Source organism: Nilaparvata lugens, chromosome 6 (assembly GCF_014356525.2).
Source record: "Nilaparvata lugens isolate BPH chromosome 6, ASM1435652v1, whole genome shotgun sequence".
NCBI classification, from domain to species: Eukaryota; Metazoa; Arthropoda; class Insecta; order Hemiptera; family Delphacidae; genus Nilaparvata; species Nilaparvata lugens.
This window is the reverse complement of record NC_052509.1, coordinates 10,132,766-10,150,846: the sequence shown is the minus strand read 5'-3', so window position 1 is coordinate 10,150,846 and position 18,081 is coordinate 10,132,766. Positions and strand designations below refer to the sequence as shown.

Genomic DNA, 18,081 nt, shown 5'->3' with positions numbered 1-18,081 from the left:
CGCATCTTCTGTTATCGAGAGACGACGAAATTATCATCTGTTTTCCAAGGATGAATTATCCTTTTAATGTCGTTCAGCGAGTTTTCCAAAGAATGAGACCTAGTGCAATCGAATCTTTATATCATAAACCTACTATGTTCCAAATTTCGTAAAAATCATTAGAGTCGTTTTGAGATCCGTAAAACATAAATAACCAGATATATAAATACAGAAATTGCTCACTTAATATAATAGGATTAGTTAGGAAATGATAACGATTGGAAATTATTTAGGAGAATCATGCAAGAATGCAATACAAATTGCATGAACTTTTTGAATATAAATCCAATTCTATAGCATCAAAGGTCCTAAAAAATCATTGAACTCTATTCAATCACTTTATTGAGATGAGGAAATTTGGTAATAATTTTAAAGCTTCCTTTATCACACATGTGAAAAAAATTGGAAAATTCAAAATTCTGCTTGCAAATCATATACTTAGCATAAAAATTTAATTCTTGTGATATTTCAATATTGATGTTATCGAAAATTGAAGAGGTTCAGAGCTAACTTATCATTTGAACCCATTACGTAAACTATTCAATTAATTTATGATTATATTTTTTCCAAATTACTATTCTAGAAATTAAAAAAAAAAACGTAGTGGCATAAATTTATCAGTTGGCACTAATGTAGATTAGAGATTTCATCATATATGATTCATTTGAGTTAAAAAGTGAATTTGTGGTATAAATTCTAGAATGTTCTCAATTTATTCTCAAACTCTATATTTCCTGATCGATCCCACAAGTTTTGGAGTAGAACAAATTTCGTACTATTTTCCTTTTCAAACAAATTTATGATTGATATTCATTCATACTCCTAAGAATAAAATTCATAGAATCTTCCCTACTATTTTCAAAATTTCACAGGGAATTTTTTTATTTCATTTTTAAACTATGCTAGTTCAATAACCTGGTATATTTTTTGTTTGTTACACAGCAATAAAGTTGATTAATTCTGAATAAAACAGCTTGAAAAGTCAATCAATAATCTCAAAAGTCACAACCACTAATTGAAAAAAAATTGAGAAACTAGTTCAGGTTCTTCTGTCATCATTATCTTCTTCTTCTTATTCTTCTTCTTCTTCTTCTTCTTTTCCTTCTTCTTCCTCTTCTTTTCCACTCCTTTTTTCTGTAAGTTTTCCTTCTTCTAAATCATCATCCTCAGCATTGAAAGGAATACGCTTCAGCCACGCACAAGCCTAAGACTCATGTGAGCATCACCACCAGCAAACAAAAAAGAAAATAGATTAGCTAATCTATCATTCCGCATATAATCTTCGTAGGGTTGTGTGGCAGAGAGGACCTCTGTAGTCCTAACTCCGCCCTAAGAAAGACATACAATTAATCAATCAATTATTCTATACTAGCAGATAACCGGTGATCCGTAATGGCCCAATTAAAAACTTGACGTAATGAAATCTTGAAGAATTAAAAAGAGACATATAACCATCCTTGGCAAATGAAGAACCGAAATGCGAAATTTCAAACTGAAAACTTGAGTAATGAAATATTTAAGAATTGAAAATAGGCCTACAACCATCCTTGGTGAATAAATAACTTATATGCAAAATTTCAAGTTAATCAGTCCAGTAGTTCAGACGTGACGATGTGTCAATTGTGAATTTTCTATCCCGTGCGTGTATAAGCCAGTTCATTCCTTCAATATAATTTGGATAGATGATAAAAATTACCAATATTTTAAGAATATTCTGGAATCTTTGAAGACTCACAACCCAAGCGCGTGTTTGTAGCTTGGCGTGCGTGTAATATTAGACTGCTTCAGTTTGTATTAATAATGGTTTATTGACACTACAGTCTCAAACACGAGGAAGCGACAGAGACAGTAGACTGGGCGTCTATCTCCTTTCAAGATAATTCAAAATAAACATTTCTATACAGCTTATTCTTAGTTACAATATTGACGTAAGTCATATGATATCGTATCGATTTAACTTATCACTCATGCATGCTTCCATGAACTTGGACCAGATTCCTAATTGGTTAAATAACAAGTCTGTGAGAAAATTATTCTAAAACTTTTCTTAAGAGTCACAACCACTAATTGAAAAAAAATTGAGAAACTAGTTCAGGTTCTTCTGTCATCATTATCTTCTTCTTCTTCTTCTTCTTCTTCTTCTTCTTCTTCTTCTTCTTCTTCTTCTTCTTCTTCTTCTTCTTCTTCTTCTTCTTCTTCTTCTTCTTCTTCTTCTTCTTCTTCTTCTTCTTCTTCTTCTTCTTCTTCTTCTTCTTCTTCTTCTTCTTCTTCTTCTTCTTCTTCTTCTTCTTCTTCTTCTTCTTCTTCTTCTTCTTCTTCTTCTTCTTCTTCTTCTTCTTCTTCTTCTTCTTCTTCTTCTTCTTCTTCTTCTTCTTCTTCTTCTTCTTCTTCTTCTTCTTCTTCTTCTTCTTCTTCTTCTTCTTCTTCTTCTTCTTCTTCTTCTTCTTCTTCTTCTTCTTCTTCTTCTTCTTCTTCTTCTTCTTCTTCTTCTTCTTCTTCTTCTTCTTCTTCTTCTTCTTCTTCTTCTTCTTCTTCTTCTTCTTCTTCTTCTTCTTCTTCTTCTTCTTCTTCTTCTTCTTCTTCTTCTTCTTCTTCTTCTTCTTCTTCTTCTTCTTCTTCTTCTTCTTCTTCTTCTTCTTCTTCTTCTTCTTCTTCTTCTTCTTCTTCTTCTTCTTCTTCTTCTTCTTCTTCTTCTTCTTCTTCTTCTTCTTCTTCTTCTTCTTCTTCTTCTTCTTCTTCTTCTTCTTCTTCTTCTTCTTCTTCTTCTTCTTCTTCTTCTTCTTCTTCTTCTTCTTCTTCTTCTTCTTCTTCTTCTTCTTCTTCTTCTTCTTCTTCTTCTTCTTCTTCTTCTTCTTCTTCTTCTTCTTCTTCTTCTTCTTCTTCTTCTTCTTCTTCTTCTTCTTCTTCTTCTTCTTCTTCTTCTTCTTCTTCTTCTTCTTCTTCTTCTTCTTCTTCTTCTTCTTCTTCTTCTTCTTCTTCTTCTTCTTCTTCTTCTTCTTCTTCTTCTTCTTCTTCTTCTTCTTCTTCTTCTTCTTCTTCTTCTTCTTCTTCTTCTTCTTCTTCTTCTTCTTCTTCTTCTTCTTCTTCTTCTTCTTCTTCTTCTTCTTCTTCTTCTTCTTCTTCTTCTTCTTCTTCTTCTTCTTCTTCTTCTTCTTCTTCTTCTTCTTCTTCTTCTTCTTCTTCTTCTTCTTCTTCTTCTTCTTCTTCTTCTTCTTCTTCTTCTTCTTCTTCTTTTAACTAAAAAATGACAAAGAAATGATTGGAAATTTCCTTAAATCAGAAACCTGTTATGTCAGAGTAGCTTGTAACTTATTCTTTGCGGAGGTTTATTTCTGCATAAACCCTGAGTTTGTACTTGTGTGATATAAAATAGATAATGATTACGATGATGTTACTACAAAGAAGAAAGAGAAGAAGAAGAGATGAGAAGGAGATTAAAATAAGAGGAAGATGATGATGATTAGAGGTGATTGGACTTACAGTTTCAGGTGGGTTCCGAACCACCGTCAAGTTACATTGAAGCTCAAAGCTTTCTCATATGTTTTCATCAACCTTCCTTCCAATTTGAGAACTCAGAGCACGTTACTTATCCAATCCATCCCATTGGGATTAGACGCTTTCCACTCCTGAAGACTATAATTTTAATCAATACCTTAAATATAATACCTTAAATCAATACCCTAAAATATCTGTATTCTATGTACATTGATTTTAATCATACTAATCTTTAATTATTATAGTTGTTCTAAAATCTTATCAGGAAGATATTCTTATCTTATCTTACTCTGAAAGAATATTATAGATAACTTTCTACAAGAAACAGAAACAATTTAGACTTCCTGGAAATCTCTTCAAAATACGATTTTATAAAATTAAAATTCAATGATACACCGCAAAAGGGAAAGCTCATAATTATTTAATACAACGATTAGACTAATTATTATGAGAAGAAATAATAATTGACATTTGACCTGATTTGATTTGCAGATTGATTAATTTCAAATTTATAAATTTCGTGAACTTTAATATTGAGAAATCAATTTAATTGATTTTTTGAAAGATCTTCAGTATATAATTTTTGGTTTCTCAGGGACGTACTAATGAAGGATTACAAATATCCACAACTTTAGAGCCTTTACTATTACACGAAAATAGTTTAAATTTTGAATGAAATCCCAGTCATGAAGTGATAGTTTGAATTGAAACCAATTGAAAACAAAGTGCCACTCTCAAACAATCAAATGTTGGTCCCCTTTTTTAAGGTTTGAGTCTCTCAACTTCAACAAATCATAACAAAGCAGGATTAGCTTTGTTCATTCTGCCTGTTTACGTTTCTATTGAGCGAATTTAATTTCTCCAATTTTAAATTCCTTCCCAGTCCCCTCCATAACTAAATTAGGCTCTTCAAACGCCGGTAGTTAAGTATGATGAAATAAATCACTGTTGTCCCAAACACAGCTCTGTATATTCATGTACAGTGTATCTCTTCTATGGCTCTTATCTTAACATACTAGTTCTTCTGCTCAAAGCCCTAGATATCCATATTTCTTTCATGATTTGTATCTATGAATATTCTGAATACATTTAAACCATTTATGAATTTGTGTCATAAAAGGAAATAATTTCTCTCAGAGAAAATTATTAAATGTACTGATTTTTCCCTCCAATGCTGATAAGGGGATAATATTGTCTTCTTATTTATTTATTTATTCATAGACAATAGATACAATCCATGTGAAAACAAGAGGTATGCGCCCAAAACTGCTTCAACCTTATTTAAAAATAAACAGTCCAGAGGTTATTCAGAGTTCATAATTTGATTCATTTCCTCTTAATATTCATTTATCTAAATAATACTTTCATTTGCATAATTATTATGTATATTTATATTGAATTTTTACTGCAATATATTTGAAATATTGGAAATTACTTGTTTACTTCCGTTCAGTTCAGAGTGTGTTCAGGTAAAATTCAATTTTGAAAGGGTTTAAGCTTCCTATATTCTATATAAGACATGGGCCTACAGCTTTAGTTAGACCCCGAGGTCCGAATGTTTTTTAAATTGAATTTGAAATGAGATTGAGTTTTCTAGATTCTATAGAAGACAGAGGTTCGTAGATGTGTGTCCAGCGGCAGTGATCGACCGAAATGACCTTGAAGGGGTCACAAAGCACTGTCCGGTGTGACAGGAGTCGTTTGTTTGAACGGTAATTGAAAGGGGGAAGCAAATTGGTTAATTGGAATCTGAGTGCTTGTGTTCTATTGGGTGGACGTCTCTTAAGATTGGGTCTATGCTCTGTCTCCTGTCTTTCAGCTATTCAAAACGTGCTTCTGTTATATTAGTTGTCTTCCACTATAACAAACTATTTCTTTTATAGTGAGATTCATGTTATAAAATCAGAATCTGCTCAACATCACTTATCTGATATATTTCATTATAATAATAATCCCAGCAGTTGATTGAACTGCAATTTCAATAGAATCTTCCTTTATTTGGTACGGTACTAGCTTGCCCGGCGAACTTCGTACCGCCAAAAAGTCAATGTATCTCATGCCACACTTAACTTTATTTTGTGAATCATGAAATTTATCTGTCAATCAATATTTACATTTGCATCTCAATACGGACTTCCTATGTGCTTAGTCATGCAGCATTTATTATTCCGAAAACATATTCTTCTCAATCAATTGGTAGTATATATTTATTTATCAGTAAAGTGTTGAATTAAAAAAAATGGGTTATATCAGTGTTTCAAAGATTAATTTAATGCGTTCATAGCTTTTGATTGTCAATAGATGGTCTGGTCCAGGAAATATGCGATATAGGATGAATCACACAGAATTCCATATTCTTTCCATCTTCCATTTTAGGATGAATATCTTAAGCTAAGCTAAATTCAAAAAAAATGTAAATTATTCTGTCATTCTTCAGTAATTAATGAGTGCAATATGAACAACTCTCTTCCATGAGGTGAATCATTTTTCCAACATTTTCCAGTTTCTCAATGATAGGGGAGTGATAATTATTTGTATAGGTCTTCTGATGTTTCACTCATCAATGCATGCTCCCATGAACTTGGTCTGAAATCAGTTGTCTGACAAGAACTCCATGATAGCAAATGATGCCTTCTATTTTGAGATGAAAACGATAGAAAGGTTTATCCCCGGTTGCATAAAAGCCTGTTAAATTTCAACCATGATTAATGCCACGAGAACCAATCAGAGGAGGCTTATTTCCGGTTGCATAAAAGCCTGTTAAATTTCAACCATGATTAATGCCACGAGAACCAATCAGAGGAGGCTTATTTCCGGTTGCATAAAAGCCTGTTAAATTTCAACCATGATTAATGCCACGAGAACCAATCAGAGGAGGCTTATTTCCGGTTGCTCTAAAGCCTGTTAAATTTCAACCATGATTAATGCCACGAGAACCAATCAGAGGAGGCTTATTTCCGATTTCACAAAAGCCTATTAAATTTCAACCGTGATCAATGCCAACCGTGAAACAATCAGAGAAGCCTTCTTTTAAAATAGCTTTCTCTGATTGGTTCTTGTGGATTCAATGATGATTGAAATTTTAACAGGCTGAACGTCTGAACTACTGGACTGATTACCTTGAAATTTTGCATTTAGATTCTTAATTTACCGAGGATGGTTATAGGCCTATTTCAAATTCTTCAAGATTTCAGTAGGTCAGGTTTTCAGATCATCAAGTTTTCAATTAAACCCTTGTGGAGCATGTTTTCCCTACAAGTTGTCAATATGATAAATTTTATCTCAAATCTATTACATTTATAAATAGAATATTTCTTAACATGCTCAAAAATAATAAATGAGATTGAATATTTTGTTAGTTCATTATATTTCTACATAGCCTGAAAACATTCCAAAAGGATAGAGATATCTGCTTTGTCTAATGACAGACAAGGATACCAAACTAAAATGTTAATCATATTCTGACTTTGGAACTTCAACGATTCTCACTTTAACGATTATGTAGGATATAATATTTCTTTGCTGAGGATGAAGCTCCAGGCTTGTGCGTGAATACTGAGACAGATTGGGTGATGATGAGAGATGAGTGGACCTACAGCTTTAGTTTTGTGAGAAATAGAGATTAAAATTTGAAAATTTGCCGAATTTTGAGAAATTGTAATGTAAAAATATTCCATGAAGTACTTTTCTAACTTCAATATTGTTGGATAGATTTCTTTCACATTTTTTTTCAATTTTATTTTATTTCAATTTTATCATACATTTTTTACAACTTTATAATTACAAAATTATAAAATGAATATAAGAACCCACATAGACCATGGGCCAAGTCTAATCTAGTTGGTGCCAATATTTCCAAGTTATTTTGAGTCAACATAGACTTGAGTATAGTTAAAGTAAACTTAAATATATGCAATGTCATCTCAATGACGTTTCCAGACAGGGGTTTTTACGTCTGACTCATATTTTTCAAGCTCTGTTCACATTAATAAACAAACATAACTATCTTATTCAATCAATCTTATCAATACAAAAATAAGTTATTATGTGAATCTACATTTTCACAAACATCTACATCCACATTCTCAGAAACAATATGAGTATTCCAATGCACTTTGCTTCCTACTTTGCAAATTAATGCACTTTTAACTCTGCGTTGCAATTCTACTATCAACCATATGACTCATTTTCATCGAAAATATGAACAATTTTCACTCACTCAACATAAAATTTAACCAGTTTTAACACAATATTGAAAACATATTATGTATCCAAGTGTGAAGTCCCAGTTGTTATCTCTCATGTAAAAAACAAGTACAAATAACTGAAACATAATATTTGAAGTTAAACAATGAAATTGACTCACAAAGAGACATTGAAGGTTTGAAACAATGTACGGTGTTTCATTTGTGTGAACTTTCAATATCCATAATTAAATAAATTTTGTTGTATTATCGGTATGAAGTAAATAATCAAAGGTTGTGATACTTTATCAATAATATTATTAAACACCCACGTATACTCCCACAGATTTGGTTTGAAGTGCAACAGAATGCACTTTTGTAATGCACTTTTTTGCAATTGCATTATCTGAATTGTTGCAACTCAGTTAACTTCCTCATAAATGATGTCCAAATTAATATAATATCCTGATCATTTATCAAGAATTGAAAACAAATTATGGACTCTGTGAAACTATCAATTTTTTACGTAATCGTTTGTCAACATATTGTTGACTAGTGGTCTATTTTTTATCTCTTCTGGTACTAGGACTTCCGAGTGAATTGTTGTATTTATTTTCAAGAAATGATGATAGGCTGTATGGAATTCTTTTTGATTTGTGTTATGTAACATCAAAGATTTATTGTTTTTTTTATCTTGTTTGGGGTTGTTATCAAAATCATTGTTGTTGTCAACATCTGTAGGCTGTGATCTATCGTTTTCGATTACCTTGATCTTGGTAAACTGTGTTACTTGCATTGAATTTGTTATTCATATATTAAAAAATCTATTTATTTATTTATCCAACATATACACACATAGAAAGGCTCAAAGACAGATTCCAGTACGAGCCTTAATGACATATTTATAATGAGGTCCACGTTATAATGGCAGTGGAGAAATATAGGAGAACAACGTTGCCGATCCTCAATCTTGTCAATGCCTTCTATAGACTTAGCTGATACAGGTTAATTGATGTTCAAGTCAACTCAACGTTTAATATATTTTTATATTATATTGTACTGTTATGCTATTCTGCTATAGTGAGGTCCACGTTATAATGGCAGTGGAGAAAGATAGGAGAACAACGTTGCCGATCCTCAGTCTTGTCAATGCCTTCTATAGACTGTAGCTGAAACAGGTTAATTGATGTAATATTAACTGTTCATTCTCGTTTAAAATAATCAATTTTATTTTATTAAGCAAGAAATTATATTTTTCAATAATTTCATAATGAATTTTCATAAGATGAAATATTTTGTAAATTAATTATTAATTCTACATTGTTGAAAGACGATCTGGTAACAGAGCAAAGCGAGAAAGAGATAGCGCTATCCGCTTTGTTGAATGATAGACAAGGATAGCAATACCATTGCTAATCAACCACTGCCATTATAACGTGGACCTCACCATAATAGACTAGCATAACAGTACAGTATAATATATAAAAATATATTAAACGTTAAGTTGAATTAAACTTGATAGAATAAATAGATAATCATTTTGGAAATGTTATCTACCTCAATGTATTTTCCAAGTGCCTGAATTATCATAATTATTGAAGATATCTACATTGAAATAAAATGTTACATACATTTGCAACAAATTAGTACTAGGTATTTAGAACATATTGGTGCCACCAAAAAGTTATCTAGCGAATATTTAATCATAGAAATGTCCACGTTATAATGGCAGTGGTTGATTAGCAATGGTATTGCTATCCTTGTCTATCATTCAACAAAGCGGATAGCGCTATCTCTTTCTCGGTTTGCTCTCTTGCGAGATCGTCTTTTAGCAATGTAGAATTAATAAATCAACAAAATATTTCATATTAATTATGAAAATTCATTATGAAACTATTGAGAAATATAATTTTTTGCTTAATGAAGTATAATATTGATCATTTTAAATGATAATGAACAGTTAATATTACATCAACAAACCCAAGGTACCTAGATTACATGTATTCTAGGTACATGAATAAACCTGTATCAGCTACCGTCTATAGAAGGCATTGACAAGACAGCGGATCGGCAACGTTGTTCTCCTATCTTTCTCCTCTGCCATTATAACGTGGACCTCGCTATATACTCACATACGGTACGAGCTTCGAGGATGACCAAATGTCAAAGCCTTTTATTCTGAATAATCACTGTATTAATGAATTTGTTCAATTGACTAGTTTTCCTGGGGTGTCTACATAGATTAGACTGCGCCCTGGAAGATGCCATACCTTGGCTCAATAATCTCAGTGCCAAACTTAGCACTCTGTATAATAAATCAATTACAAAACTGTATTTACCTCCTATCTTTCTGTATTTACTGTGCTCTCTAAACTGTTTAAACTCTATAAATAATGCTCTAATTCTCTATATAATCCTCTATAAACTGTATTATTACTATGCTCTCTACCATGTCATATAATACCGAGTGTTTCAAAAAGAATGACCCAATTTTAAACAGTTATATTTATTTTTTAAAAATGGTGTACACAAGACAATTTCACATAAAATTACTCACAGAAGTATCAAGTTTATGTTGATGTATTATAAGTGTTCTATGTGTCCTCCTTTTGAGGCTCGGACGACATCTAGACTGTAGCAAAATTCATCGCAGACTGTTCGCAAGATGTCTGTCTTCTCGGACTGTAGCTACTGCATCAGTTATCCTGGTTTTTAGATCCTCAATATCAAGTGCTAAGGGAGGAACATAAACACGATCTTTAACGTTGTTCCTCCCTTAGCACTTGATATTGAGGAGCTAAAAACCAGGATAACTGATGCAGTAGCTACAGTCCGAGAAGACATCTTACGAACAGTCTGGGATGAATTTGGCTACCGTCTAGATGTCGTCCGAGCTTCAAAAGGGGGGAACATAGAACACCTACAGTAGGCTACTTCATCATAAACTTGATATATTTGGTATATGAATTTGGCTACCGTCTAGATGTCGTCCGAGCCTCAAAAGAGTCAAAAGGAGGACACATAGAACACTTATAATAAATCATCATAAACTTGATACTTCTGTGAGTAATTTTATGTAAAATTGGTTTGTGTACACCATTTTTTCAAATAAATAACTGTTTGAAATTGGGTCATTCTTCTTGAAACACCCGTTATTATAATACTGGATTTGTCACTTTATGTTTTTCTCCATCACTTTAAATAATATTATTCTACCAGGACTTCCTATATACCGGTCCTGCGCCTACAAAAAAAATGGTCGCCTTAAGTGGTGACTGCCTATGATATTTCAAACAGGAACTGGACGAACTGAGATTTCGACAAACTGAGACGTTCTCTAACAGTTGATTAGTGATTTTTTCTCAGTAGGAACTCCTATAAGACCACCACATACGGCGGCCATTTTTTTCTAGGCTCAGATCGGGTAGTATATAGGAGGTCCTGATTCTATTTTGTTCAAGAATGCAGGCCAATTATAAACGTAATACTGAATTTGTCACTTTATTTTTCACTTCATAATTTGAAATGGTATTATTCTATCTTGTTCAAGAATGCAGGCCAATAATAAACATAATACTGTATTTGTCACTTTATTTTTTCTTTAACCTTGTTTAGGAAATTATATTATTCTACCTTGTTTAGGAATGCAGACCACGTTTGTAATGTCCATATTTGCTGCTTAATATTATACAAAAACAAACTGATTGTGTACAAAACCATAGTCTATTGTACAAAAACTAAATGATTCACTGTTTTCAGGAGAAAAAAACCAATTACTACACAATAAAAATAATAGGTATCAAGAAAATGATAATAATTATTTGATGTCAAGCATTTGACTGATAATGCATGTTAATATACTAACTGAATTATTTGATTTAGCAGTGACCGATTGAGGGGAACCTATGGCGAAGTCTGGTTGGAGGGGAAGGGGAAGGAATCAACCCCTCTCTGCCCCCACCCGCCACAACCGGAAAACAAAAGCAGTTAGCGATGAACTGAGACATCCAGTCCTAATGGTTTTCTTGTGCCGTCAACATGGGAAATAGACGAGGACTTTTGACCCTTGGAATATTGTGTACACTTACTGCGGTAGTTTATGCCGGTAAGAGCTGCTAGCAATTTAATTATTGGAATTTGATTTGTCTACTAAAAAAATGGATTTGATTTGTTTGTTAAAAAATAATTCCATTGCACCCTGTTATTGTATTTTATATAAGAAAAGTTTTTTTTTAAAATGGTAGGCTTCTATAATGAGTTAGAATTATTGTAAGTTAGAAAAATAATACCATATTACCCTGTTATTGTATTATATAAAAACGTTTTATTAAAATAGGGTACTAAATGGAATTATTTTTAAACTAACAAATGAAGTAGCTAACCTAATAAATTACGTTATTAGAATTGGATTTGATAATGGAAAATCATTAGTACCCTTGTAATATTTTAAACTGAATTTGGATTGAATTTTTGAATTGGATTCAACTTGTCCAGTTTTTTAATTTTTATTTTTTTATTGATTCAATGATACAAAATTATTATTTAAAATAATTTGGGGGAGGATCAACAGGCACAGCCCAAAACTATTCCTCCCCCGAATTTTCATTCATTAAAAGTCAGAATACATATAGTCATACAAATTTTTGTACGAGTGGTCATTTGAATGATTCATACACCTTGAGGATGTACAAAGGTAAATCAGGAATATTCATGAAGAAAATCATCAAGGTGTTTTAAAATTAGAAATGTTTTTTCTAAGGATATAGGATAGAGTGGAAGGTATCTATAGGAAAGTAGAAAAATGAATTGAATAATTGTTTTTTTTAAGGGTGGAGTTAGGACTCTAGGTCCTCTCTTCCACACAACCCTTAAAAAGTGAGAGAGTAAAGCCACCATTGTCCATCATTAAGTAGCCTAAGCCTATCAATAGATTTTTTAATTTTTTTCTTCAAGTTTCTCTGAATAAATTAACAAATCTACCTTGTTACTGTGTTTTGAGTTCATCAGACGAATAGTCTGACGTCTTGTGAGACGTACCCCCTTAAATTGATGTTTATTGTTAATGAAAATAATACAATAATAGAGAAAAATGCAGTTATATGATCATGACTATTATTCTACCAATCAATCCAATTGTTATTAGTATCGCATTGTGTGAAAGGATACAGGGAATACTTTTAACATTGGAAGATGTAAAACATCATAGACAAAATAGTGGAAGAAAAGTTACCATCTTTCTTGAATAATAATTCATATGAAATAGTATGATTTCAATTAAAGTTACCATCAGAAAAGTTACCATCTTTCTTGAATAATAATTCATATGAAATAGTATGATTTCAATTAAAGTTTGATTTTGGGTATGGGATTTCAATTTAGACTAGAGTTGCTTGAATCTGGTGTAATTTCGTACTATATAAAAAGTCTGGAGTGAAAGGTGGAAGGATTGGTCATTTTTTTATTGAAGAATAACAATTTTTTTTAATTGGGACATTATTCTGTTTGAAGGATTCTTTAAGAATGATTCTTTCTAATAAAAGAAAGTAGTCCTGAATTAATACATTTCATGAAGAGTTCTTATAGATAAATAATGGATAAGCAGGCCTCTTTTATGTCATTAAAATAATTTATTATAATTGAATATGGAATACTTTATTTGTTTATTTTATTCTAATAATATCCGTCATATCATGCGATGAATCACAAGGAAATGCAAGTTGGAAAATTTTGAAATTGTGAAATTAGAAAATACATTCTCTATTGAATCACACAATATTCCAATCTTGACTATGAAGCCTCATAATACTTCGAAAGTAACAGATAATTACTCATTCAAACCTGCTATAGTTTCTGAGTCACAGGCTAAAAAGTCTCTATAGGGAAATTTAGAAAATTATATTTAGCTATATTTAGAAAATATAGGGAAAATTCAATTTTATTTTCCATGTTATGCATCGTATATAATAAAATATTAACAAAGGTCATAGACATTTCATCGAACAGTACACATTATAAATACATTACATAACATTAATATGAAATAATTAGTGAACTGTTCATAATCTTTTGTTTTGTCTACTATTCATACCTAATATGTTTTACTACGTCAACCCAGAAAATTCTACCTCAAATTCTGTTGAATATTATTGGACTCTCAATTTGATGAGAAGGTGAAAATAATAGCATTTTTGAATTCAATACTTCCTTTATACGTCAGGGCCAAGCCATGCGAAGTGTTTTTTCAGGCGTTTTCAGACGTCTCGGCAGGGAATCAGCTGATAATCAAGCAATCGGAGAGATTCCTGCCCTGCCGACTCATCTGACTGAATACGCCTGAAAACCCCCTTCATGTGGATTGGCCCCAATACTTTCAATAAACATTAGAAGATATTGAATCCAACATTTCTCTTGGCTTCACAAATTATTTTGAAACCTGGTTTTTCATATAGGAACATCTATTTTATTAGGCTACCAAAATATTTATTACTCAAATTAGAGCTCAGTTGCACAAAAGCCTGTTGAATTTTAATCTGAAAATTTGAAACCTGGTTTTTCATATCGGAACATCTATTTTATTAGGCTACTTTAATGGTTGAATATTTTAAAAACTCAAATTACGACCCATTTGTATAGAAGCCTGTTAAATTTTAATCATGATTGCATTCCACGAGAACTAGTCTGAGAAGACTTATTCTTTTTAAAAATGCCTTGGTTCTTGTAGTATTTTATAATGGTTAAAATTTAACAGGCTATTGTGTAACCGGGTCTGTTAATAGTTTATAGAAACCGGAATTATCAAAAAATATGCTAGCAATTCGTTACCCCTTATTAAAATCTAATTAATCCTTTGAAGATTTCTTATCTTCCTGTTGAAACTAGATTCTACAAACCAATAGGCTACCTCTCTTATTAAACAGTCAAATCTTTTGACTAGAATAGAACAGGGTCTCTTGATAGTTAATAGGAACCGGACTTATGAAGAGAAATTCTAGTGACTCCTTACTTCTTATTTGAATCTAATTAATCCTTTAAAGCTTTCTTATTTTCCTGTTTAAACCAGATTCTTCCAGCCAATTGACTAGCCTACCTCTCTTATTAAACTGTCAAATCTATTTGAACATGAACAATATATCTTCAATATTAATTTTTGAATAGGAAAGTTTAAGCATTATCTCCAGTTTCATAAATATCTTCCACATTTGACCAGTAATTGTTTGTTCTCGTTGGATGAAAGTCTAATGCACCATAGCCTTTGTTCATTTTATCAGAGCACAAATAGATTTCATTAAGTAATGAGGTCTAAAGAGCAATTGATAGGATATCAACGTTTTTATGGCAGCTTTTCAATTGATTTATCTTTGAATTTCTTTGTCTGTATCTTTTAATATTGATGATATGTGTTGAATACTTGCTTAAACAATATTATCACTTAATTATGACATAGCCTTGAAATGAATAAGCAGCAAATATCTGTTAATTAATTTTTTAATAATAGATAATTGGGTTATTCGTTGAAATTCAATGGTTAATTGTTGCAAAACTGGATGAGTTTATATGATCTATTGTAATTGATTTTTATGGAAGAGTTCAATAAACAGGAATTTACTGGTTACTTCCTCTTATTACAAATTTATTTAATTATTATTAAACGAAAATCCCAATTAAATGCTGTAAATCACCCCGAAGACTTCTGCTACTGCAAATATTGACAACAGGGTAAACAGCTAGATGCAAATTCGATGAGCGCTACTATTCAAAAAATTATTTGTCAGTCCGGAAATAATTAAAAAGCATTTGAACAAATACAACTTCCATCTGTACAAATCTATTTATTATTTTTGTATCCATTCCTTCCAATTTCACTCTTTCACAATAGACTGGTCTTCAATTTTATGATTCCATGTTTTTTGTTGAGAGGTTTTTTGAAAATCCTTCGTAAATTAAATATAGGTAAAGCTATCAAGATGCTATTTTTTCATATATTTTCCTTTTTGTTAAAATTTCAACAAATTTAACAGAAAATATCAAATCAAACATCCATATCACTAAAATGCTTATCAGATTAAAAAATGTGGAAGAATTATTTCATTTGTTTATATTCAACCATAGAATAAATATACCGTTGAAGATACTTGTTCTATTTGTCTCTAATAGGTACTCCAACATAATACCAAGTCTTTAATAAAAGAAAGACACGACATCATGCTCTGTTTATTAAAAAAAAACTATTAATGATTTATATTTATTTTTCTTTATATAACATATTTCCAATATTGTAATAGTTAAGTGAGAATAATATTAAGGTAGAATTCTGCAGATTTTTTTATTTTACAGTTATTATAGATAGGAATTCTTCCCCCACACACGGACCAATAGTCTATGTGAGGGAATATTTATTTCCTGAAAATATTTATTATTGAATTGTAATGTAAATGTTTTATTGATGTATTTTTTGATGGAAATAAATTGAATTGAATACAAACGGGAAAATACAATAAATCTATGTATTTTGCTATATAAAACATTCAATTTATCTCTTTATAAAATTGGGTACCTACTCAATAGTACTCAGAATCATTATAGATTTGAATATTCATTATTCAGTTAAATAATTGAAACGATTAGCTCCGTGGTTGCGCTGTCATCTTATCGCTTAGATAAGTTAAGAGACATTCGTCTGATACTCCTGTCGGATGGGTGACCACTTGAAGAGTGACTCCACTAAATATCAATTATAATTTGAGAATCACTTTCTGGTGTTTTGGTACTCACTTTCTTATGCTACTATAGGCGCATACCAGTTAGACAAGACATGATCAGACACGTTTAGTCACAATACTTCACATAGCTGCTTGTGACACAACTCACACTGACAAGGCATAGCAATTAGACATGTCTTCATAAGCAACTTTGTGAAGTATTGTGACTAAACGTGACTAACCGGTGTACGCCCAGCCTGTATCTCATTTCTCATCATAACCCTTCCTATTACCTTATCATTATTTGTTTTTACCCTCTGAGAGAATAATTCACTCATATCTATGAAGGGATGGTACCTTAGTTAGCAATAGTACATGATATAGTAGCTGGAAGGTGAATAATTATTTGCTGTTATTTATTAAGATGTATTTAAAAAAACAGCTTAGTATTTAGATAAATTTATTGGAAAAGAGAAATTTCTCTCCAGAGAATATTTTTTAAAATCCGGCTGTTACCAACCAGCTTTACCAATAACCGGTTGTTACCAAAAATCTCAAATAACCTCACTCAAATATAGTAAATATTCTAAAACAACAGATAAAATTGTTTTTCATTAAAAATAATATTGTTGTTCTCAGTAAATCCAGTTGAAAACAAAACTTATCTGAAAATATCTAGATTGTGCTAGATTACAATGTATCAAAGGTTGTTTACCACAAACATATTCTGTAATGTATCTATTGCGTCACAATAGTATATTATTTACAATATGATCATAATTTATTGACTAAAATATGTATAAAAAACGAAAAAGTAGAACATCTTAATTTTTTAAAGTTACAACGTAATTGAAAATCCCATACAGCCAAAATGAGCTCACTCAAAGTCCCAAAAAATATTGACTAATCATTCAGCCTTGACTTGCTTAATGAGGCTATCAACTTTTCTGATCGATTATCTATTTTTTCCTCCACTTCTTTTAGAATTTTGTAAGAAAATCGGCTATTTAGATGGGTTTCTTTGCGTAGTTCAATCTGAAAATGCTAGTGAAATCTGAAAAAACCTGAGAAACCTAGATAATCTAAGTTCAAATGGCAGTGCATCAATATTATCACTATCTCTAATGCAAGACATGCGATTTGAACTATCAGTTTTTCTAATTTTATACATTTATTGAAAAAATTCAGACGTTGGCGCGATATTTCATGAGATCATAATAATTATTCTTATCTGTGGAATAATTTTTTGTGCTTTAATTTGTAATAGAATCTATTCATGTTCCACTAGAATGAGAAAATACAACTTTTTATGATTCATCAGAACATAGAAGCATTTTCTCTTGTGGAATAAAAAAGTCACACAAGAAATCAAAGAATTGTCTATATTTTAATATCATATATTTCAATAAATTAATATGGATTTCCAATTTTTTATACTAAAATTTGAATAAGTTACTTGAAATGAGTTATTTAATGATAAAATCTTGTATCTGATGAGCAATATCTAAGTTTTATATAGGTTTGATATCATTATTCAGACTTGTATGTAGTATTGATGCCTTTTAATGTCATGTTTATGTTGAAATTCCTCTCTGATCTTTCAACTACATGTTACCTCATAGTTGATAATTATAATGTAACTGATACAAAGTTACATTTGTGAT

The 18,081-nt window shown here is 31.1% G+C and overlaps 1 protein-coding gene across 1 annotated transcript in view; it reads left to right on the top strand.

The window, feature by feature from the left end:
- The first annotated feature begins 11,695 nt into the window (after positions 1-11,695).
- Positions 11,696-18,081, top strand: part of LOC111049867 (apolipophorins) — a 110,969-nt gene continuing 104,583 nt past the window's right edge. The window contains exon 1 of the mRNA XM_039431347.1: positions 11,696-11,823. Within this exon, the coding sequence (XP_039287281.1) occupies positions 11,757-11,823 (67 nt within the window). The 5' untranslated portion in view covers positions 11,696-11,756. The remainder of the gene's footprint in view (positions 11,824-18,081) is intronic.